At 37.1% G+C, this 25,935-nt stretch overlaps 2 protein-coding genes across 6 annotated transcripts in view; one reads left to right on the forward strand and one right to left on the reverse strand.

Annotated features, from left to right (window-relative positions):
- Window positions 1-5,193, forward strand: part of LOC127984465 (kelch-like protein 29) — a 234,322-nt gene extending 229,129 nt beyond the window's left edge. For all 4 annotated transcript variants that reach the window (XM_052587112.1, XM_052587113.1, XM_052587115.1 and 1 more), the window contains 2 exons: window positions 3,055-3,199; window positions 3,278-5,193. In XM_052587112.1, coding sequence (XP_052443072.1) covers window positions 3,055-3,199; window positions 3,278-3,461 — 329 coding nt within the window. In that variant the 3' untranslated portion in view covers window positions 3,462-5,193. The remainder of the gene's footprint in view (window positions 1-3,054; window positions 3,200-3,277) is intronic.
- Window positions 4,686-25,935, reverse strand: part of atad2b (ATPase family AAA domain containing 2B) — an 82,114-nt gene continuing 60,864 nt past the window's right edge. For both annotated transcript variants that reach the window (XM_052587111.1, XM_052587110.1), the window contains exons 25-28: window positions 20,309-20,860; window positions 19,733-19,836; window positions 10,309-10,437; window positions 4,686-7,878 (exon numbers count right to left, since the gene is read on the reverse strand). In XM_052587111.1, the coding sequence (XP_052443071.1) occupies window positions 7,837-7,878; window positions 10,309-10,437; window positions 19,733-19,836; window positions 20,309-20,860 (827 nt within the window). In that variant the 3' untranslated portion in view covers window positions 4,686-7,836. The remainder of the gene's footprint in view (window positions 7,879-10,308; window positions 10,438-19,732; window positions 19,837-20,308; window positions 20,861-25,935) is intronic.

Raw genomic sequence — 25,935 nt, forward strand, 5'->3', positions numbered from 1 at the left:
TTTATAGCTGAAGTTGTAAGTGTATGATTAGGTTAAAATGAACCGCGCTTTTTGAGAACCAGTAAAGCTATTAACTAAAACTGCAGTATTAATCAGTAACGCTGTACATTAAGATACTATATGTTGACACTTAGTTGATAAAAATTTATTATGTTGAAATATTTAATATATTAATTTTATATAAATATTTATATTAATAATAAATGAAAAAAAAACTTTTATAACTGAACAAAATTATAAAACACAATACTTTGGTTTTTGCCCCATTTGTCGCGTTTATAATATCGTTAGTGTATTTTAATAATTCATTGTATTCATTTATGGTGATATATTTTACATTATTTATATTAATTATTTTAAGATTTGAATGTCATATTTAAACATGATATCTTCATGATATCTTATGTTAAATGGTAATGGACAAAAACTTAATCTTAGCTCATGTTACTTCAAATATCAATATTATAATTGATATTTTAATTATAAATTATAAAATATTTGTTAACATTTCAATGCAAATTTAAAATTGAATATAAATAATTTAATGCAATGGATTTTTATTTTTTAAATAATATAAGATTGAAATAATACAAATAATAATGTAACATTAAACATTGTTATATTTAACTATTCTTATCATATATTTATCTATCTTTGTTAATGTTACTTCAAATACTAATGCATTTTTAACCTTCACGTATGAAACTGTATATCTGCATTACTATAATATTTATATCAATTATAATAATATAATTTACTGTTGCAATATTAGTTGACTATACAAGGATAAATTATGGATAAAAACAAGCATGGTATGATTCGTGTCAGGAATAAGACTACCTCTATCCTGGCAGTGTTAGTGTTTGGTTCTTTCTCACTGATTGACAAGCCTTTAAGTCTTCATTTCATTTTCATATAGCCCTTTTTTCACCCAGAATGAGAAACTGCCATTCTACCATTGCATATTTCTACAGAGGTAATGGTCTTATGCTCAAGGCTTTTAACAGGTTCATTTCTTCAAGGTCCCCATGTGATTGTGTTGTTTGAAGACCTGCGGTCAGTAGTAAACACTACTGAGCAAACACTAGTTCAACCAGTGCCAACAAGACAAGCTGTCAGTGAAGGTCAAACAGGCAAAGAGCCACTGGAAGTGCACCAAGCCACGTGGACAGTGGGGAATTGATTGCAAACAATTGCTTGTACAAATTATACAAGATTGCAGGGCGTCTTTAGAGTACAGGCACATTAAAAAGTGATTTAGGGAGCCTCTGGAGAGTGTGATGAGTTATCACTGAACTGGCTCCCAGCCACTCACCGCTGGACTTGTCAACAAACATCCCTCAGTCTCCAAACTAAGAGCAGCCAGTGTTTATAAAACACATTTAAAGCACGTCAATTGGCCAGGTCGGTACATTGAGACAGTTTGACTGAAGTAGTCTTGCTTAAAACGCTTCAACTTGTTTATTGCGGACAAAAGGTTATTGCCGGCATTGTCACCCCAACTCTCTGGGAATCCTGCTATTCAAACAACTCCTTTCCCCTTTCTTACACTTCTAATAGCTTTTCTCTCCCGCATTTCGCCTCTCCTGAAAATTGAGCGAGACACCTCTGCAAATTGGTGGCGCGAACCGTTGTTGTTGTCTTGTTTCGCTCTCAAAAAGCTGAATCTCATGTCTCCATTGTGTCAGATGCAGGTGCCCCATTTGATCGAAACCTTGAGACGTCTTGCCGGTGGCGAGAAATTCATCAAAAAAGCAGACCGAGCTTCAGCGTCACAGTCGAGGCCCTCGAGTAGCGAGAACGTGGGCCAAACCCAACAATGAGCTATGCTGATAGCATCAGCGTTGGGTTTGAAAACGAGACAACTAACCGATAAAGAGCATTGCGTAGGGTGAGATTAGGACTCAACAGACCTGATCCTACAACGCTGGTGACTCAAACCGCTCCTGACGCACACTGGGTGGTTGAATGAAGTGACTCTGCACAAAAGCAGTCGTTTTTGTGGGGGTAATGGAGGGGGCGCCACAACTGTGCTCTTGTTACAGAAGATGATGCCTCCTCCCTGGTTTATGCCGCCGATCAATTCGACAACGCTTGTTGTGACTGGAGTGGTGTAAAAAGATGGTGTTATCTAGACTGTCACTCAAAGTCGAGCGGTGGGGGGGTTTAATGAGAAGCACCTGGAAGTCATGCCGCCAAGTGAGAGCCCATCTCGCACTTCCTTTTCAACCATTAAATCCAGCCGCTGTTTTACAGATCGCTTCTTCGCATGGTTTTCTCAGGCGTCAGTCGAAGGTGCGGAAAAAAAACCAAAACAAAACCTTGAACGCAGCCACGTGAATTATTCATAGGTGTAATAAATTGGCCCAGCTGTAATCGTTTGGGAGACAATTTCTCTGTCAGAAAGCGAAGGCTGATAGCCTCTCTCTTGCATTCAGCTCGACGACCTTTTCCGTGTTCACGACCATGCGTCAGGCTGTCAGTCATTTGCCCGCTCATGAAAAGATGTGATTATTTCTGTTTCTTGGCCATTTACCCCGTGTGAAGAAGGATAGAGTGAGTAAAACCTGTCACGTTGTGAAGGGTCTTTGGATATTACAGAGGTAATTTCCTCTGTATGGAATCATTAGACGAAACAGGCACCATATATCTGTTTGCCGTTATTTGTCATTCTCCGCTTAATAACGTAAAGCATAAAGGATACATGGATGTGGGAAATGGAATGTGGCAGCAAACAGGCTGGGAAAAAAATCATAAAAGCATTACGAATGGTGCTTCAAACCTGATTTCTTAAGATTGCGGACTGACACAGAACCCTAGTCCGTGTCATTAATTATCTCGATCTTTCCAAAAGAACATTTGCGAAATCATTCCGATAAGTATGTAGGCATCCCAGAAGCTGTATTAAAAGCTGCAAAAAGCATTGAGCACAATGTGTAAGATAACGGCAAAACATTGCCTTTATTCCAAGGCAAAAATTCATCAACATACATCAGAGAAGTAACCTCTATCTTTTGTTCTCTTTCCTTCTGTGCTCCTTTTGGGCTTATTTAGATAACAAGTATGCTCCCGCTGTGAGCCTCAATGGTTTTATCTTCATCCTGGGAGGAGCCTACGCCAGAGCCACCACTATCTACGACCCAGACAAGGGCAACATCAAAGCTGGCCCCAACATGAATCACTCCAGGCAGTTCTGCAGGTTGGTCTAATCAACAGTAGATGGAGCTACATGATGCAATAAACGATTACAAATGGTCTCTTGTTGTTCCTCCCCCAGCGCGGCGATCCTAGACGGCAAGATCTATGCAACGGGAGGGATCGTGAGCAGCGAGGGACCGGCGCTGGGCAACATGGAGACCTTCGACCCTTGCACGAACACGTGGACACTGCTTCAGAATCTGCCATGTCCACTTTTCAGACACGGATGCGTGGTTATAAAGAAGTACATTCAGAGCGGCTGACGACGAGCTCGGCTCTGGACTTCAATAATGTCACGAACTGGCCCAAACCAGCCCATCGAGCTCCAACCAGCCAAACTGGGTGGAACGCAGTCGGACCGCCGCGATCAAGATTTAGCAAGGGATCCGTAGCATAGCTCCCCCTCAGGTGTCATGCCATTGGAACGGTTTTCGAAGTCAGCCAAATGCATTTGTTTTTTTTTTGATTCCCCTTTCAGTGTTTGAGTTGTTCTTCTCCCACATCATGTTTCTTTAAGGCTTCCGTCAAACCTTGTTTTTCCATTGGTAACCTTTCGGTCAAATCTTGTCATTTCATGAGTTGATATGGAATTGTGTGTCATTTATAAAGATCAGTTGCATCATGAAGGGACCTCTGCAAGAAGCCAAAGGATGTCGATGCTAGTCATGTTGCCCTCCAGCGAGGTTCGGCGCTGCAGAGAGCCGGGATTGAATGAAGGCCCTCTTGAACTCCAAAGCACAAAATACCAGAACCTGTGATGCCCAGAGGACTTTCATTTCATTTTGTCCTGTGTAAATCATTCCACCTTTTCTTTGTGGTTTTTATCCTTGTGTTTTATTCCAATCCACAAGCCTGCAGCCATGGCAGTATACGGATGGAGAAACTTTGTATTATAGGGAAGATATGTATATTTTAAAAACCAATGAAAATTGTGTATAAATGTTTTTAGAAAAAAATCAATGGATTGGACAATGTCTGTAAATCTGTACCCTACCGGAACAATTTACGTTAATAATGCTGAAATACATATCTGAATTCTAAAGAAAAAAATTGACTGTTTATTTACATATTAATCATTTGTCCATTCATCAGTTGCCATTTTTGGCGAATTGGTAAGTTTTTTTTTTTACTTTCTTACTGAGTGAATGTCTATTAATAACAGAAGGTTTTGTATTTTCCATAAAATTAAAAAAAACTTGTGCCATTCCATAACTTATAGCCTTAAAATGCCTGATAAATGAAGTAATATTTGGAGGAACTTCAGAGGCAGAGCGCCACAGTCTAATGCTTTTGTAAGTCAACAAATGCAAGTTATTTGTGAATGAAAATGTGATTCTACATTGGTCAAGCTTATGCTCATCTTTTTTTTTTTCTATATGCCATTTAAATTTTCCAATTTATGAACGCAGCACACTATCCAAAATGTGCCGTGACCCTTATTACAAAACAAGGCAGGACTCTGATTGAAATTGAAACACTAGAGCGACTTCAATTTGCACCTTTTATTCAAGTATATCACAGCAGTTTATTTCAGAAATTACAGTAAATATATCATTTCACAAAAGAAGGACTGCAGGGAAGGACAGAACAATATGTGTGGTTTTGATTTGCTTCAAAGTTTTAAAAAAGGGACACAAATTCTGGTGTTACACAAAAATAAAATTGCCTCAACCTTGTTAATCATTAAGGGGTATAAATCTACTGATTAAATAGGATTAACTAAACAAATCATTGGTTGCCAAAAATCTCCAACACTGAGCACTGACTTGAGAAACTCCTGGACTTTTCCACCAAAAACTACAGAGTTTAGTGGGTTGTATTTACCTACCTAAAGCAAAATGCTATTGTTATATGGACTTCCTACCGTCAGTCAAATGATCTGAATTAGACTCTGGTCAACTAAAGGTTATGAACTTTAACTTGTAGTCAAAACACATAGAACTACTTAGACTTTCAAGCCCACATTGTAACATTTTTAATGGAGGATTTAAGAGTTCATTTTCTAAAAAATATATATTAGTGGTGCTTCTAAATGTGAAATTTCATTTTACATTACATACTGACCAAGGTTTGATTTTTCGTTTCAGGGCCAATGACATAATGCTATGCAAAACAGGGTATGTCTTGCATGAATTGGCATCATCAACTAAAGCTCATTTTCCCCAGATAAATTTGTGAGAAGCGCAAGTGGTCAGCATTACAGTAGTTTCTTCAATGATACACCAAGTTAAGCATGTCGATGGTACTACAGGTGACAAAGAGGGACCCGAAAATGCACATTAACTTTATGAACCTCCCCCTCATCCACTAAAAAGAAATATAACCACCACCATCTCCACACTTATGGAATAAATATGCATGTAGCAGAGACCTGAGACCAGTTAACCCCGTTTCTGAACGTCGTGCAACACCTGGTACAAAAATGTGCTACATCATGTCTCGGCACAAATTTCATGCAACCACTTTTCCAATTAAATTCGGTTGAACAAAATGTTGAACATATGACGACGTTTAATAATTGAATAAATAACAAATTGACAGGCGACTGCTAAATCAAAAACGATCATGAAATGGACTGAAGAAAGCAAGTGTTTCACAAACATGGCCAATAAACTGTAAATCAAGGGATGTACATGTAGAAAAACTGAAATATAATATTTCAGCGATATTACAATACCATCTCGGCTCAAACGCAGAACAACCCCCCCCCCCACCAAAAAAAAGAAAAAAGAAATATAATGCAAAAATGCGAACAAACCCGAGGATTACTGCAGCAGCCACATGTCGAAGAGGTGATCCAGTACCTCAGCTTGAATTTTTGAAGGGCGCAGTGATATTACAGAGGTCAACAAATACTGTTTTCAGTAAACAGGTCATTACTTTTGTCTCTTCGCGTGAAAACAACTTGCTGAGGTAGCTGTGGTTCTGTCTCTCACACGCACTGCAGTAGTCCAAAGCTAACAGCTAACTCCTCATTTTTTTTCCTTTCTTTTGCATATTTCTTAAAAAGCGTTATTTTTTTTCCTCTGTTTTCTGTTTTTTATAGCACCGAATCCTAGACAAGGTCACAAGGACTCTTGAACTTGGATCAACGTTCTTTACAAAGCGATGAAAGCTGAGCGTTAATGTAAGTATGAGAGGGAGAACTCGGTTAATGCTACTTAAGACAATGCCAAAATTGACAAATCAAGTTATCAATGCGACAGCTACCAATATTATACAGTGTAAGTGAACACAATGGAAACACTATAAAAGGTAAAAAAAAAAAAAATTAGAAAAATACAACAAAAAATATGGTAATGCTTTATGTTAAAAAAATTCAGCACTGCCTAGACTGCCATTTTAACTTTCAAAACATCACTTCTTTTTACTCCAAATATGTTATGTTACAATAAAAATTGAATGGCAAAAGAAAGCCACAATGTCTGATGGAGCAACCACGAAGATGTTGCTGGGCGACTCGAGAAGAGATTGGCTAACAGTTAACAACAACATACGCCACATATTTGTATCGGTTTGTAGCCCTGTGGCTCGTCCTCCATATATATATATATATATGTATATATATATATATATATATATATATATATATATATATATATATATATATATATATATATATATATATATATATATATATATATATTGATAGTCAATATTTAGTTATGTTTTTAGCCTATTTGAAAGGTTAAGGCACATGCTAGGCAGTGCAATCTCCAGATATCTACTCGTAAATCCAGTTAAACCAGAAAAAAAAGCCAAATTTTTTTTACTATTCCTAGGGCGGGAATTATACGATGAGTCTAAACTAAAAATATCAATTTGAACCAAAATCTGTCTGTTTTTCGTTGGTTTTCTGCAAACATTATAGTCTAAATAAGGAGAACGCAGTCTCATTTGTAACAAGGAAAAGTTGGTTTACAATACAGAGGCCTTGCAAGTCTTACAATTAACACCAAGTAGAAAACAACTCTAGATGTCCCTACAAAAACATCTGTGGCTAAAAAGTGTTGATAATCCCAATGGTGACCAGGGGTGACATCCGGGTGGATGTAGAAAGAGGGCGATGTAGTTTATTTCCACAGTAAATGACCGGCTGACTCGCGCTGTAGAGCATCATACCATCCATATACAGTTTGCCACTGCTGGTGAGAATCTGTGTGTGTGTGTGTGAGTGTTTGCTTCCAGTAGACGGAGGCTGAGGTTGCTTCGTGACATCACACAATCTTTTATTTTGTACTGTTTGTTTGTGTTTTGTTTGCTTATCTATGAGAACAAAGAGCAGCAGGCGACAAAAAAAGCAAAAAAAACTATAGCACCCAATAGCACCAAGAACGATCGTCGGCATGTATGCGAGTTTACAAAAACAAAACAAATAAGAAGGAAACCTCCAGGAGTTTGTGTGTTTGGTTCTGTAGACTGGTTCTGTTTCAGGTACCTGAGATGATAGCACCAAGGTCGCCTTTGTAAGCCTTTGTTTCTAATGTCTGCACCATTTTTTTTCCCCCTTCCTGCTGTAATTTGAGACCGAGGCGTCCAGACCTGCTCCACATTAAGGACTTGGCTCAGGACGCCGGCCCCTCCGTCTTGTATCAAAAGAGTCGCCGATCATGTTTCTCTCTGAAAGCCCTCTATTCATCACAGGAATGTTTCGAAATGTTCAACTTGCCTTTCCATCGCCTGCAAATCAAAAGACAGAAAGTAGCATTGTTAATTGCATTTTTTGTTAAATGTGGATGCAATCAAACATTATCACATGTTTATATTATACATTTGTCAATATTCAAACTCAAAGGATATTTTTTTGAAGAACTTTGAACAAAGTTTTAAAAGTCATTATTTGGTTTAAATTGGATTTTCATCTTAAATATTAAAATAAACATTTTCTATACACTGCTGTTCAAAAGTTTGGGTCAGTAAGATTTTGAAAAGTCTCTTATGATCACCAAGGCTGCATTTATTCAATCAAAATAAAGTAAAAACATGCAATTGTTTTCTATTTTAATAAGTTAAAAAGCTCAGCAGCTATAACTCTAGTTTTGAGTGTCACATGATCCTTCAGAAATCATTCTCATTTCTTTTGTGGAAACCTTGATACAGTTTTTTTATGATTTTTTGATAGATAAACTGAAATATAAATGTTTTACAACAAATGTTTATTTATACAGGTACACACACACTTTAGAATGTTTTTTTTCTTTTCTGGACCCTTAATGTAAGAGTGTCTGAGCTGCTCTCTTCCAGAAAATGAAAGTAAATAGTGAACAAGAGTTGTTTAGTACAAAGAAATTATCTTTAATGTAGTCCATATTATTTGCATTATTAAAGCAGCTGTGTTGATATAATTCATTAAAACTAGCATGACAGCCGTAGAAACTTTTATAAACACAGTGAGAACATCAGGTTTTGACAGATATGAGGGTGAATAAATAATGAAAGAGGTTTTATATTTGGATGAATCTGTAAAGAGGAAATTTAAACCAATGAGATTCCGCTGTGGGCGGAGCTACCCTGTGCAACATAACAAAAACAGTAACCAAGTAACTCGTCTCAGCCTCAGATGTTACGTCCATGGACTGTCGGCTGAACATCTGATGCATATAGAAGACAAAATTGTAAACACTTCAGGAGTTTCTAAAGCGTCATCGGATTGGTTGAATAATTCAGGATTTCCGGGAGATGCGTGTGTCGCATTCTTTAACGTTCCTCCAAGAAACGGTGACGTTGCACCAAACCCCATCACAAAAAAAGAAAGAAATGAAATGAAACAAACTGTGATTGGTTGTTTGACATGTCAGTCAAATAGCCTCATGGGCGGGCCTTGGCCAATGAAAGCTGCCATGAATTAAAGACCTTCAGCCGTAGATCTACGCAGCTACACGAGACTAACAAGTAACTGACTTTCGAACTGCATCTAGATAGGACTCTGCTTCCCGTTCTTTCAAAACATACAAGGATTTAATACAATTCTTTATCTGAGATAGTTATTCTTATTCAGGTCAAAGTGTAACTAACAATTAAACACTGTCGTCACAGTACACAATGTGCAAACAATTAACAAAATCATGTTCAATTTCCGCAGTCCTCTGTGGATCTCAGCTCCAGTCCACCGGCTGCAAAAGATCCAGCGATCTGACGGAGACCGGCGGATTAAATCTAAACGCATACAGCTTTTCCAGATGGCCTGGATTGCGAATCATCCTGGAATTAATAAATACGACTCCATTAGGGTCCTCTCAGAGAGGAATTGGTACACAACATGCAAATTAGCCTTCAGTCGCGCCGGCCATAATTCCTTAGAGCAATTCTAATCTGTTTCTGCTGGGCAGCTTCCATTACTATTGTATTTGAGAACAGCGCACATAATTTCCCAGGAGGCCGTGCGAGAGCTCTCCACCATCGGTGCGCCGGCGTAATTTAAACACACAGCAGCTGTTCAGTGTGCCGTGTTCAGTCACTGTGTATCCATCTCCTCTGAGCCGCTGTCACACACACGACATGACGACATTACGAGTCATTAGTCAGCATAGAGCTACTAGTTAATAATGGGATCATTTTAATTTAGTATTCTACTGGCTCAGCATTCATCACGACAAATAACCGGAGATAAAACATACAGAGGTGCTAAAACATTTTAAGTATATTTATAGCCTAATCCAGAGTTTATATCTGCTTTTCCTTCAGGAAAATAAAATAAAATAAACGTGCTTTAGATATATTAAAAAGTAAATTCAAACATGCTATAGAAATATTAAACCCTAACCCTAAAAATACAAATAAAATAAAACCGATGGATTTAGATGTTTAGATACTCATTTTAAAATGAATATTATGTAGTATTTGATTGTATATCAAATCAAATAAATAAAGTTAATTAAATATTGTTTAATGAAATTGGGTGGCCTAATAAACTTGGTACAATTACCACACACAACCCTCTCTAAACTGTGTATTTACAATTTATATGTGTGGGTAAATCACTTGCAATACACTCATGAAACACATGAAATTTGGTTAAGTGCAAAAGAAAATAGGACCCTTTATATGAGATCTTAGTGAATCAGGGCCATGAAGTCAGAACATCATATTGATGTGTGTGTGTCACTCGACCTCTATCAGACGGGTCTTGTCGTAGTCTCTGCGGTGCTGGTAAATACACTGGCTGAGTACGGAGTAAACTCTCTCCAGATGATCCACACTGAAGCCGTCACTTTTCACAACCACTTTCTCCAACAGAGCCTGAAACATAGGAAAATAAAACATGATTACAGAGAAAAAAAAATTCTGTCATTATTTACTTGATGTCATTCCAAACATGTGTAGTGGAAATTTTGATGACTGTTTTTAAATCTCTTTTCCATCCAATTACAATGAACAGAGGGAAGCTTTCAAACCTCAAAAACAACACAAAATCATCATGAAAGAAGTTTATGACTCATGAGCTTATTTCAGGTCATCTGAAGTCATATGACAGCTTTGTGTGAGGAAAAGACTCAAATGAGTTTTTAAAGGTTAATGAAAGATGATTAGATTCATAAAACCAGTGATTCATTTGAATTGGACTGAACTGGTTCTTTAGTTCAACTCACTGATTCCATCCCTTCGCAGCAGTTAACAACAAAAATCATCAGTGGAAATCAACTTAATTTTGAATCTGCTTCTCACACAAAGCTACAGAAGTTGTTTATGAACAACTTTAAATAGTGCTTTTGTGTCTGTTTTTGCTTCATTGTAACTGCATGGAAAACACATCAAGTCTTCAGAATATTGTCTGTTGAGCTCCACGAGTTTGGAACAATATTAGGACGAGTAAATAATAACCACTTTGATTAGATTTTTGGATGAACTGCTCCTTACAAAGGAAGCATACTGTACAAAGGTGCAGTTAGATTTGAAACATTCTGCCAGATTTGCCAATGCACAAGTAATATTCTTAGCTCTGTGCTTATTAGTATTTAATTGGTTAATGGCAGGAATAACGCCACTCAAATAATGGGTTTCTTTTTATTTTATTTTTTTTGAAGAGAGAAGCTCTTACATGAGTCATTTTTGTTCAAGAAAGATCTGGTCCTAAAACAGGCATCTGGAAGTGAGGTAATGAATGAATCACATATAATCCTCAAATACACAGGCATCAAGCATTTTTTTGTAAGGTTCACGCTGACATACGAGCAGCAGAGTCTCGCTCTCATTCTGATTTTCGTGGGGGAGTTTGACCTGCACCTGCTCACAAATAACATTTCAGTCAAGCATTAAAGCCGCTGATGAACGTGCATCCTGCGGTTTGCTGCGCTGCTGGAAAATGACTGTGGCGTCTGGAACGGTCTTGAAGAGGCTTAATTTGAAGTTGAAGTTTAATGACATTGTTTTAGTTTCCAGAGACCATGCTACGAACACGCAGTGAAGGAAATGAGAGCGGACAGCTGATGCAGTGTGGAGGGAAACTCACAGGTGCCAAACCAGCTCATCACAGCAAACAACTCGGCTTCCTAAGAATAAAACCATGCTTAAACCGGTTCTCCAGAAAATACTATCATTTCAATTATTTCCAGACCCTTTAGGTGTGCAAAATTACAACAACGGTCTGCATGGATAACACAAAAGCATTTGTAAATGTTTTAATTCTGGCTTTCCACTAACAAATCAGTTTGAGATTACTGGAAAATGAAAAGCATTCCATAAACACAAAAACAGCTTTTTCTGGCTTGGGAAATAATTTAGAATTAAATTATATTCACTATAAAAAGATAAAAACAATTCTAAAATTATATACTGTACTTTAGAAGATATGTGAAAAATCTTTTATATATGCTAGAGAAAAAATAGAAAAAAAACAATTATGCACTAAGATTAAAGATTCAGAACAGAAAATAGCCTTGTTGCCGTGTTAAATATACACATGAGAACTGAACATGCACTTGTTCAGAAAAAAAGTGGAAAAATAAATGAACATTAACCCAGAGGGTAACCTCCAGAAGATAGTTTGACCAGATGCACACCTGCAGACGAAACAACTGTGACAACATTGAGCTCCCGACACGTACGCCCAGCAAGGGAGGTCAGCCATCTTCAAAAGCAATTAAGATCACGGCGACAGCTAATTAAGCCACATCATAATTACCTTCATTTCATGCGCAGCCCCAGAATGCAAGTATTTACGCTTTGCGCTGGGTTTCATTAGAACGCCTCAGACTTCACAGTGGCCTTTCAATTGACATGTTCATCACAATGATCCTCCGGCCAATCGTGAGCTCATCAAGTCGCGCTGGGACAAGTTATTACTCAGACTGCACTGGTCTGAGACAACACAAACAGTGCTGCTTTCTGATAAGGTTGGAGCCCGAATGAACAAAGCACAAGGAGTGTGCCCAGATTAACAATGGACGGCAGTAATTGAGGACTAGTGTTTGGTTTTGGGGAGACATTTAATGAGAAAATGCATCCCCTGCAGACAGGTTTGAAACCCTATCTTTGCAGCACGATGGCAGTCCCGGAACCAATGAAAACAATCAAACGTGTTCATTAAAAACTACTGGAGGACACTGAAGGTAAATATCAGTATACTGAAGAGCAAAACAACAGAAAACATCCACACTCCTAAGAAACAACTAAAGTTGGTAACACACAGATGGTAGTAACTTTATTATTGAGAAAATCATGTATAATTGGTAGGGATCCACTGAATGTCCTGTAACCCAAATTATTCGGCTGAAAATAGCAAAAAAAAAACAAGCTCTTTCGGTGTTTGAATAAACTGTACCGAACAATGACGTGAAGTGAGTGAAAGTGATTGAAAGTGAAGTGACATACAGCCAAGTATGGTGATCCATACTCAGAATTCGTGCTCTGCATTTAACCCATCCAAAGTGCACACACACACAGCAGTGAACACACACCTGGAGCAGTGGGCAGCCATTTATGCTGCGGCTTGGGGGTTCAGTGCCTTGCTCAAGGGCACAACCCTAGGGTTAGGAGTCAAACTCTCTGACCACTAGGCCACGACTTCCCCAAATCAAATAGCAACCAATATAGAGTGAGAGATGCTTTATAATGCAGTAAACATGTCGACAGCGTGGAAGCATTTAAGTGTCAGAGAAAGACATTACAAGCACCGACAGTAAAAGGCTGTTTAGTACTACACAAGTCCTCGATGAGAAGAGGAAATGGTGATTGCTGGTTACTGTTACCACGAGCTTGTGGTGCTATCTGCATGGTAGCCAGGGTTCAAAATCCAAAGTGTGAGGAATATCTGCGCTCAAAACAGTAACTCAGTAAATTGTGCTTTTATGGTATGTCTGCTGGAATGTTAAAAAATGTTCAGCGTTCAATAAATACTTTTAAATTGTTGTTTTAAAAGTGATTTTCAATTTGAAATGAAAGACGAAATGGTTAAAAACACATTTTGGCTATTTATGCAGTGGTGAGAACATTTGGCAAAATACATGGGTGAGAAAAACTTGAAAAAAAAAAACAACAGTTTTGAGTAAATAGTGCAGAATCAATGCTCATGCAATTGTGTCCTTAGCTATCATAAGATTTCTTTGGTAAAAATTGTAAAAAAATGTTTTACTTCATAACTAGCAGCAGATTAGCAAGATGTATCAGCATATATGCCACGTATAAAATATTATAAAATATTACATAAATTGTATAATTAGAATTTTGGTATTTTGAATTACTTTTGAATGCGTTTTAAACTCTTAAAACTGTTAGAAAACGGAGAATGTTATGAATGACGGGAGAAAATGCGAAATAATTAGTTAACATCACACTTGACTAACGTGTCAATTACAGGGATAATGTGTGGAGCTTGCGGTTTCTCTGGGTCGTTGCTTCGTCTCAGTATCACTGACTGTGGGAGAACGGTCATGGATGGCAGATCCCCTCCATCAACCCTGAATAGAACGGTAATCCTAGCTTTAAAAGACTTGTTCACACAGTCCATTTGACTTTCACTAGAAGACTTGTTTTGTAATAACCCGACCGGCCCAGACATCAATCCCACTGTCGGTGTGATACGGAGAACAAGCCACTCAAATAATGGGAAGATTGATATTCTCACAGCAATTTAAAGCCTCAAAAACATGTTATTCCATAAAGTATTCAAGAAATGTCCAGGTTACCCTACATAACATTATAAAACGGATAGTTCTGGTCCTGGATTCTGATTGGTTGAGATGCATTCAAGGAATAATTGATGACGGGCCGTTGAATTATTAGATTTTTCTAATAATTCAATGGCCCGGAGTCAATTATTTCGCTTATACTACACCTCAAGACATCGATCAGAAGATGTGTTTAAAAGGATTCATCCGGTTTTTGTACTTTAAACGCTACTGTGAGTAGGATTATTTCTTAAGCATTTCATCCAACGCCTCTTTTGCTGGTTCCAAAACGTCATATATGGAATAACCGAATTATATACTCCGCTTCTTAATCGCGGTTATAAATTCACTGTAAACCATGGCTTCTTGGGGATTATTGCTTTAATAACATCCAGAGATATATCCGTATTGTAACTGCTGGATGAACCATCGTTTCACTAGCCTACACAGATTCACAAAGGTCAGCAAGTTATAAACATTTTGCAATGTAAAAACTAAATGAAAAAAATTTAAGAACTCTTAGTCTGCTTAAGGAAAGGTCGAGACAGATTGACGTTGCAGTAAAAGCTGATTTTCTTAAAACTTCTTTGCTTAAAAAAAAGAAATTTTTTGACTTATGCAATAAAATACTTAATATACTGTATATACTATTGGTTTGATGAACACTGAACACAATGCTTTTAAAGCTGATGTAATTCAAATAAATTATTCTATTATGCGCACACACAGTTTACTATACTTACGCATACATATAATTTATGTATAAGTTTTAAAAATCCTTAAATAATGAAACCAATACTATTCTTAAAACTGAGGGCTATATTAAGTTACAAATAATGTTAAATAATAAATACTGTTAAATAATTTAGTCGGATTTTCTGAGCTAGATTCAGATTTTGCAAGCCAGAATCAGACAGGCTGTGATGAAGGTAGAAATGTTCAGAGAAAGAGAAGCACACTTGCCTGTTTTTAATTTTAATACAAATCTTTCATGTGCTCCAGCTGCAGAACATGTATAATACATTCTATTGAAACAAACTGAAAGCTGAAATGGTCAAGTCACAGAAGTGGAAGAAGTGATGCAACTGCTGTGGAAGATCCACAGGATGAACTGAGCAAAATTAAACCTTTGAGATTAATTTGAGACACATAAGGCTGTATTGTGCTGCACTGAGTAATATTACTATTTCACACTGTGATGGAAAAGATTTTTCATTTATTCCTATTGAAAAGCAGACTTTAGAGCACAGATATTAAAAGAATAGTTCACCCAGAAATGAAAAGCACAAAAAAAAAACAACAACATAAAAGTAGTCCAAACAACCCAAGCAATGTATTCCCTGTCATCTGAAGCTACAGTGTAAGAAAGCATTGTGTTATAAAACAAACCGAATGGACTAAAGCTGTGTGCACAAAAAAAAATGGCACCACTGGTTCTTAAGTGTAGACAAAATGACCAAAATGCACATTGCCAATTAAATTTAAAAAATGCCAACTAAAGTAAAATAATAAAAGAATAAAAATAATAATACACATAATAATACACCAAAAACACATGCAATATTTTTTTTTATTTTAAGTCTAAAACGGTTGAGTTTGAAAATGAAAGAAAAATATAATATTTCAGACTATTCCATACAGGGTTAAGAGTCTGTGCTGTAAAGAGTCTTTGCATCATCCAATGCTTTAGCAACTGACACATAATCAATTGCCTCTGGGCTTAATGTGACACGCATCAAACAAATTTAGCCCAGTACTAGCTACTAAATTTTTTACAAAAGTTTAAAAACACAGACTTACGGTTTGAACTGCCAAATATAGTAATGTCTTACACAGCTTGATGTGCTGTCAAAATGTCAAATCACTAACTCTTGTTCTAAAACGAGGGTTAGGGTTCGGCCAATCAGAACCAATTACATGTTTGCCTCTCCTGTTGTCATTTCCAGTGACAGCAGGAGTAAAGCAGAGATATCGTCAAACTGGCGTGACCTTTTGATTTGGCTTCTTTGTAATGGTTGTGCATCTACTTTGTGTACTAAAATGCACCAAAACACCAGAATCAATGGACCCACTACAAATCATTAGCACATAATGGCGTAATGCCTCACCATTTTCATGTCTAAATAAAGATGACTAGCATAATTTCTCCCATACTAAGAAAGATGTTCTATAAACACCCTTTTCAACTGTCTGGTTTGGGAGTAATTTTCAGCTTGGTAAGTTTGGCCAAATATATCAAACACATGTACAAACACGTTTAAGTTTAGGCGAATGGTATCCTAGCATAGCATGCGTTTATGTTTGGCTAGCGCTGTACCATAGCAAAGGAAGTGTTGCAAGGTGGCAAGATCTATTTCCTGGCATGTGTCTTCCATCAGTTGAGGCAAGAGCTAATTTATTTTAGCTCTCTTCACACTTAAACATTCGGTGTTGCTAAGAGAGCAGAAGTAAAAACTGCCTGAAAACACTCTCTGATGAATAAACTGCTGAAATCAGGAAAATATAAACAGGGATAATTATCAAATTTAACTTAATTATACTGACAATACGAAGTTCTTTTAGTCAATTTGCATGCAATCTGAACACGCATCTGAAGCCGGGGAAATCAGATTAATATTAACTTTTTATTCACAAGACCAAGAGACAAAACAAATAATTTACATTATATTATAGAATTGCATAATATATATACTTTGAATCATTACTGCAAAGTTTTTGTTCCTTTTTTTGCTTACTTTTTATTCTGTCTATCTGTCTGTCCGTCATCTATCTATAAAATTGTGCATGTTATTTATTATATAATGTACTTTTTATTTTATATTTAGTGTAAAATTCGCTACAAATGAGTCATTAATGCCTTAAGTCATACATGCAATAAGTAAATAAATACAACAAACCTAATATCAATAGGAAAAAAATATCAATAAAAATAATACAGAAATTAAGTGGGTGCATGTCATAAATGCATCAGATGTGCCCCACAATTAAAAGACTTAAAGGAGCTAATGTAGTATAAACCATATAAAACATTGTTTTCCCCCTAAAAAGGTTTAATATTAAAATAAAAAAGTAAAAAATAAAATAAAAATGTAAATAATAATTAATATCACAATATAAAACTATCCAATAAATAGGCTTCATTTTCTTGAAGCATATTATAACTTATTTCCTTTTTTTGTTTGATGTTGTGGTGAAATGTGCACTGGACACGTTCTTGACGGTTTCCTGACATTCACCCAGCGAGAAAACCAAACGGGGTACATGTCAGGCTGAAAACGGACCGACCTCTTTGGTCATGAGAACAGCAGACATGAAGCTTGACATGCTATAATAAGCATGCTTTTAAGAAAACATTAAACGTAAAACCTTCAGATATGTCCAAGGCAAAGACAGTTTTAGACAAGTAAGTCATTTCTAGCAGAGCGATGGAGCCAAATGGCCATGATGACATTAAAGATCCAGGGAGGAGACAGCCCTCCCAAATGTGGTTTTTCACTGTTCTGTGGTCTTTATATTCAGTGTTATTATGCATCCACACACTGACACATGATGTGATGCTGGCTTCTTACGATGCAAAAAACCCCACCAAGGCAAGATGAAGCTCATAGTTTCCTGTGACGGCCCTTTAATTCCAAACCTATTTGAGGGCCGTGCTGCACTGCAAAAATGTCAATAATAATGAGCGCATCTCCAGTCAATGAATATGAATGAAGCACAGGAAAAAACAGCCCACTTTTCATTCCTAATATGTGTCAGGCATTTTGCCGCCCCAAACAGGAGATACCTGTTTAAACGGCAACTCTCACCCCACTTCAACGGCAATTCAATTTGTTCCATAAGCCCGGGATGAAAAAGCAATTATTCACAGCATCCGTCACTTCACGATCTGTTTCTTAAAGATATCAGCCCTTTCTGGGTAAATGAACAAATAAGCTGGCGGATTAGTGCCACACGTGCTTCCGGGCCTTCGCCCCCCCATCGCTTCGCACAGCCCAGCGACCGGCGGCTCCTCGGGGGGGTTTTCAGTGATGATGGTGTGATAGACGATGTGGCGGTGGGGTGTTACGCTTGTCGACATGCGATAGAGTCGACTGGGACGTCTTCTCTTCTTCAGATGCTCCGGTCACCAGTCTGAGCACTACAGTTGGCACGCTGGTGCTGGTGAGAACAAAACTCAGCACGCCTGCCATTTGCCGTTTGAAAGTGTAAGTCTCACACATATTTCACTCGCTAGCTAGCAAACAGGAAGTGCAGCATATTAAGTCACATTAAGGGTGTGTTCCGAATGGATAACTTACTATATTTGAAAAAATGCATAATAAATATCACCATCACCATCAATATTTATATTTTGTTTTTTATATTGCATTATTTATTTCTCCTAGGATAGTTAAACACCACTCACTAAATTCATAAAAACTAATGCATAGCTACTGTATGAGTTGCATACGAGTCTGATTTCTATACAAATTAAAAATAAATTAATAATAATAGCTAAAAATATGATACTGTTTCATATACCATCTAAATAATAATAATTTACAATTATAGTAATAGATTTATTTCACAATTCTAATTTGTATCCTTCAAAAGTTGATATACAATCATGACTCTCGCAATGTAAACTCAAGAATTCCTATTTTCTTGCAATTGTGAGTGCTCGTACAATTCTGACATTTTTCTCAGAATTGTAACTTAGATATAAATGTTAATTCTGACTTCGTAACTCACAATTGCGAGTTATATCCCAATTTAGACTTTATAACTCACAATTGTGAAAATTGTGAGGAAAAAAATCCAAAATGTTAGATCGCAATTACAAGCTTCAATAAATTATTTATAAATCCTATTATAAATAAATAAATAAGCTGTATACAACGTAAAAAAGCAGTACATAGTATGCAAACTAGTATTCCCTTCTGAAAACACACTGGTGCTATCTAGAGAGGAACAGTAGCACAAATGTGCTCGTAACAAGAGAAACAAAAATGATGATTGCCGCCCTAATTTGATTAACTTGATAGCAAATAATTAAATGGAAATGAATGACTCAGCGAATGAGAGTGAATGAATGCTTCCAAAAATGGCCTAAACAGCCTAATGATGATGATGATGAAGCAGTCTCCACACACTGATGAGTTTCTTTCCAAAATGACTTGATGATTGGAGTGATTTCCCTCCTTCTGAGATCGGTACATAACAGCACAGCTACAGTACGCTAATGTGCACAGAGCGCTTATGGGATGTGCTTATGGATGGATGTTACTTCTGAACAATTACTGGAGATAATCACAGACCACATTTACAAAGTTTGATGTGGGTAATGATATCGGTTTCAGAGGTGGGGGAAAAAATTGTTGCAATTTCCTAAAGTATTAAAACACATTTCAGTTCTTAAGAATGACTGATAACAATAATATTCATCTCACTTTGAGTCGCTGGTGGTCAACCACGAGAGCCGGAGGTGGAAGCTCCACAGTCTCCTCGAGTCCGACAGACGCCTCGTCAGACTTATTCTTCCCATTTGATGAACCTATTAAAATGAAGCAAAGTCACACTATAGAAAAAAAACAAACCTGAGCACGCATCACACCAGAAACGGACAACACCTGGTGAAGGACAGGCACGTTTGCAGAAGTATATGAAGAGACGAGTCCGCAGGGTTGGTGTATTTAACTCTCGGCAGGAGTAACGCTCTTAAACAGATGGTGTTTTGAAGTCCAAAAACAGAGCATTTTTCTCCAAACTGTGATTAACCGTTCGGTTGACTATTAATACTAGGAATTATTCATCTGTTCTGCATGTTTATGGACATCTGTTAAGACTAAATGTTATTCTGGACAGTTTTAATTATATAATTACAATTGCATACGGGAGAAAATTACATAGAATTTAGTTTATTGTCATGTTGTGCGTTTCTAAATTCAGTGCATTAACATTTTAAATGTATGAAAATATATGCTTAGTTAATTCTTTGGCGTTTGTGAAGTCTTCCTATGCCATACCTTCTGTTTCATGGTCACCGTCAGATGCCGCCCCCTCTGCTGCAGTCACATTCTCCTCGGCATTGCATTCTGGGGCAGAAGGCTCATTATGCTCTGCTTCAAGTGCATCTTTATTAATAGAGTCTACTACGGTTTCTTTATCAAGAGCCTCACTGTACACACTGTCCATAGATTCATTTCCATTCACACACTCTTGAGGAGCAGGGACTGCTGTGGCCTCCTTACTGCTGGAAGCCTCCTCTGAGGGGGTCTTGATGGGCTCCTCCTTGCCCTGAGGGTCCTGAGTGGCTGTCGGCTCAGAGGAATTCTCCTCCTCCGTGGAGAGGATGTGTCCGTTGGCCTGGAGTGGCTGCTTGTCAGGATGGAGCTCTGTGGCATCACAGGACGACTCATCCTGGGTGAGACAAGCGTCACCTTGCACCATTGCAGCAGAGTCGTCCGCTCCCTCCTCCTCTTCCGGTTCATCTTCCTCCTCCTTTTTATAGCTCTTTTTCTTCCTGATGATTCCCCGCCCCCAAATCGGTCGTCGTCGCAACTTGCGCTTTATGATATCTGAAAACAAAAAAAGATTTGTGTCAACTAAAAGAGCAAACAAAAATTGCGTAGATTATTAATTCATCCTGCAAGATCGCAAATTACATTTTAATTGCATTTTTAAATGCAAATTATAGATCATTTAAATTTTTTAATTTGTGACTCCAAAAAACTGTAAAATTTAAAGATCCCATGAAATCCAAATTGAGAGTTTCAGTATATAGCTTTACGTTTTATTTTATATTAAGAAAAAGAAAATGATTGCATTTCTATTTTATATATATATATATATATATATATGAAAAAAAGAAAAAAAAAGAAACGCACAATCATTTTCTTTTTCTGGATTTATTTTTTATATTTTCTTAATATAAAATAAAACAAAGCTATATACTGAAACTCTCAATTTGGATTTCATGGGATCTTTAAATATGGCATATACTTTAAGAGTAATACAATAAAAATGAGCAAAAATTTGTGATTCAACTTATACAGTGCAGTACATACAGAAATGTTTGAAAGCGTTCAAGCTGTGCAGGTTCTTGCATTTTAGTAACTTACATTCACCTCGCGATTCTCGCTCACTAATTACATGCAAAACCCCTGTCAAAATCACGGGTGTTGGAAGTGGGTCTAACCGTTCATTAGACATGACTGACTGCATGATGAACTTCTCACCCTCATGTCTCATAGTCATTCAGATGACAAAGAGAGAGAGGGGGAAGAGGGAAAAAAGTGTGTTGTCATAAGCGTCACCGGGAAGCTTATGCTGAAAGCTCCAGAAGCGCGGTGAGAAAAATAGACAGAGGCGGGTGGGCCAATCTGTTAGCGCTACACGACACCTGTCCACTGTGTAATTGGTCGGAGAGGGAGAGAAAAAAACAGAGGGGGAGAATTGCTCGGCACACAGAAGGCCATGCTTAAAGTCGTAATTGAAAACAATGGATGGCAGCCCAGATGTGCACCATATATCAGAGCCCAAAAGGATTGGGCTAATTTTCCTCCACCGGCTGCTGGTGTTTCCTTTTGGGCTTTTGTTGACTGAGTACTCACACTCCACTCACAATAGTGGATTCCCACAGCATCCCTCCTATTCTAAATACAACCTTTTTTTTTTTTAAATCAGAGAGGTTGATTGCAAAACACTTGGTGCTCCCTTTGGATGTAATCAGAATGATCGAGTGAGGTGTGGGAGAGAGAGGGAACAAGCAAGTGGAAGAGAGAAAAAGGAGGACCTTGGAGATTGCCAACATATGGATAGAGAATGAAGCAAGAGAGGGAAGCAAAAGGAGAAATGGGGAGAGAAAAAAGCTTTTCCATTTCCAAAAGTGTAGTAAAAACTTCAGGGTGAAGAGGCTAAAGGTCTGACACTGTAAAACTTTAACAGGCTTCATTCCTCGCGTTCCTCTGCTGGATTAACAGCACAGGTCTGGGGCAACAGGTCTGGAGTTCAACAGTTGGGCTTTACTGTCTGTTCTTTCTGCTGTAACTGCAGTCTAAGACTCTTAACTAGACGACACGTGTGCTTCAGGTGCTACACAGACTTTCATTTTGTTTCCCAATCCTTCTAAATAATAAAATAACACTGGAACAATTAATCATGATTAACCTTGTGATTCTTTTTATTTTTGCATGAGAGAAAAAGCAATTTGTGTAATTTGTGTGGATGAGTCTTGTATCAGAACATATGTTCATTTATCACTCACAGGACTGACTGATTAAAAACTGCGGTAAGACATATACCGTATAACGCATTATAAAAGTAGTTTTAATGCATTAATTATGCCTTTTAATGCACCTTACAATTATTTCTGAGATTGTACAATGCATTATAACCACATTTAATAAATTTTAAAACATCGATTCATTTTTAAACTATGCATTTTAAATTCGGTTATAATTAATTACGACAAGATATAATGCATTACAATGCACATTATCAACAATTATAATGCATTATAGCATTTAATAACCCTTTATAATTCATTACACAAAGGCTGTAAGTGTTACCAAATTGCTAACCTAACATAAAAGTAACTTACATAATCTAACATTAAACTAACCAAACATTTTGAGTTATCACACATGTTAGAGTACATACACCACTCATCAAGACAATAACCGTGTTTGTGTTCATCAATACATATGCATCCATGTAATGGGCCATAAAATGCATCTGAGTTCACTAAAATAACGCTTCAGCTGCACAACACATTCAATTTGATTTTGTGAACGATGCAATTCAGCGACAGCAACAACATCAGTCCAGACCGTGAATACAAATAAACAGCAAATTAAGAGGATCTGATGAGCATGTATTTATTAAGATTTAGCAACCGGATGGTAGAAAGGTGCATGTAGCAATTTACACGAAATGTCATTTCTTTTTGCTGCCTATTTTGCTTTTTCCTTTGTGGCCTCACAAGACCTAATTTGACATTTCGGCCAAATCACAGTACACAATAGCCGTGACTCGCTCTGAAGAGACCCATGTGGTGCATCAGGCCCCAATGATGTGTAATTAAGTCCACAAAGGCTCAGTGTATTTGCATGTGTTCCGGAATACTGGGCTTATGACTGAACAGCACTACAAAGGAACTGGAGACCTCCAGGCTGCTGGGTTGATTGATAGGGAAAAATAGAAAACTTGTACTGCTGGAGGACATATTAATGTGTCCAGATTGAATCTTCTGCAAAACACTGTCAACAGTATGATTGAGGCCAGATCATCGTCAAAAGCTGCATTAAAAGAGAGTAAAGGAGATCTCCAAACTCTTATGTATGCCTACCACAAAAACAATGAAGGAAAGAGCAGAATAAATAAATAATAAAAAGTAACAATAATTGTCAGTTCTTTGCCCTCTGGTTTATAATCAGATCCATTAGAGAGCCAAAGGCAGAAGATTTCAGCCTTGTAAAAGTCAAAGCTTGACAAGTAGTCAAAGCACCAGCTGTGGCCTCCAGGACTGTGAATCAGAAGCCTTGGGCTTCACCGTTAGGAAAAAAATGCAATGCAATATGAGTATCTGCATTACTAAAACTTCAGTCAAAGTCATAAAATCCCAGCTTATCGGCTTCTGATATTTTCCTCACATCGATCTAACACTGCTTTTCATGTCGACCAGGTAGATAGAAAACTAGCTTGAGGATTATGATAAAGCCATAATCTTTCATGTTTAAGCCTTGAAATGCTCTTTGTTTGTTTCTCTCTTTCTCTCATGCCAGCAGAGGTTTTTTATTGATGGGGTGTCTAGCGGCGTTATTCTAGACAGGCGGACATGTTTCTTTGTTGCTAAAGCAACAAAGTACATGCTTAATTAATGTAAATCAACAAATATTAACTAACAATTGTTCTGTACTAAAACTATTCAGACAGAGAGATGCTGAATGTTTGAAGCTGATAGAATCAAACCACCATCAAATCATAATCTATAAAATAAAATAAACTTAAAAGAAGAATAAAATAAAAAAGTATTCATCCCAAATTTTACATCATTATATATATATATATATATATATATATATATATATATATATATATATATATATATATATATATATATATATATATATATATATATATATATATATATATAATTATTAGCAAATGCTTATATCCAAAGCAACTTACAGTGCATTCAGGCTACAGTGCATTCTTTTACCAGTACATGTGTTCCCTGGGAATTGAACCCATGACCTTTTGCATTGCTAACGCAATGCTCTACCACTAAGCCACATGAACACTAATTAGTACAAGAAACAGAATTAGAATAAATACAGGTGGGTCCCAAGCTAACATACATGAAATAAAAACGTCACAATTCTTAGTTGTTGATTTTTAAATTAAATAGTCTATTCAAAATAATAAAATAATAATAATAATAATAATAATATTTCCACAAAAAAACTAAAAGCCACACAATTCTCCTTTTTTGGTTTATAAAACAAATAACCAATTCAAAATAAATAATTAAATCCAAAAATTTGATACAAAAAATTAAATAATAAAAATCTAGCAGTTGAAAACTGTACTTATGGACTGCAATATATGGTTTTGTAAATGGATTTTATAGTAAAAGTCTGCTTCAACCGTTTGCATCTCTACTGTCAAAATAGAAGAGTGCTAAACTAAAGGCTCATGGTCATACTGGAGGATGCTGAGCTTCTGTCATTCACATGCGGATGGATAGATCTTAACTACAGTCACTCCTTCAGAAACAACAGGCAACAGAAACAAAAAAGGATGGAAAGTAAAAGCTCGCCAGGGAGAACTTCCTGCAAGCTTTTCACAGCCTTGCTGTGTTTGTGAATGGTAGGGGTGTTGTTCCAAAGCCCAGAATAAACCGAACAGCACAGGAAACATATTTCAGGAAATGGAGAGATGCAAGCGTGCAAAAAGAAAGAGAGCGACTGACAATACTGAAAAGGAGAAAAAGAGAGCCAGGGGAGATGAAAAAACAAACAAACAGTTGGCAGGATAGTCTAAGTTTGCATACGTGGTTATGGTCCTTAATGTAACCCCTAACATTTCAGAGGCAGCACTTTTTCATCATCACAGTGTGTCTGCTATATAGATTTAATTTATAAATGTCACCTTTCTAAACATAGTGATTACTCATGGCTCAGCTCTCCCGGCCACGTACAGGCGACCTTTACGCTTATTTCAGGGGAAATGAAAATATTTTTGAAAAGTTACTTTTATATAAACATCAGCCAGAACGAACGTGAAGACATTTCTCAATTGGGTCAGAGTAAGCAAGCAAAGGCCATGACGGAGTATGCATTTTAATAACATTTACAGGATATGGTATTTACATTTGCATGCATATCTATCTGTCCGTCCATCTAAACATCCATTTGTCCATTCATCCATCTATCTATCTATGCATCTATCCACTGTCCCCTCTATCAATCTGTTTCATCTATGCATCTGTCCATTAATCCATAATGTATCTATCCATCCATGCATCTATCCATCTATAATATGTATCATCAATGCTTCTATCCGTCCTAAGATCCCATTCTTCAAACTATCCTTCTATCCATCCACCTGTCCATGCATCCATCAGTTTATCCATCCAGCTATCTATCTA

This window comes from Carassius gibelio, chromosome B20 (genome assembly GCF_023724105.1).
Source record: "Carassius gibelio isolate Cgi1373 ecotype wild population from Czech Republic chromosome B20, carGib1.2-hapl.c, whole genome shotgun sequence".
In the NCBI taxonomy this organism is placed as follows: Eukaryota; Metazoa; Chordata; class Actinopteri; order Cypriniformes; family Cyprinidae; genus Carassius; species Carassius gibelio.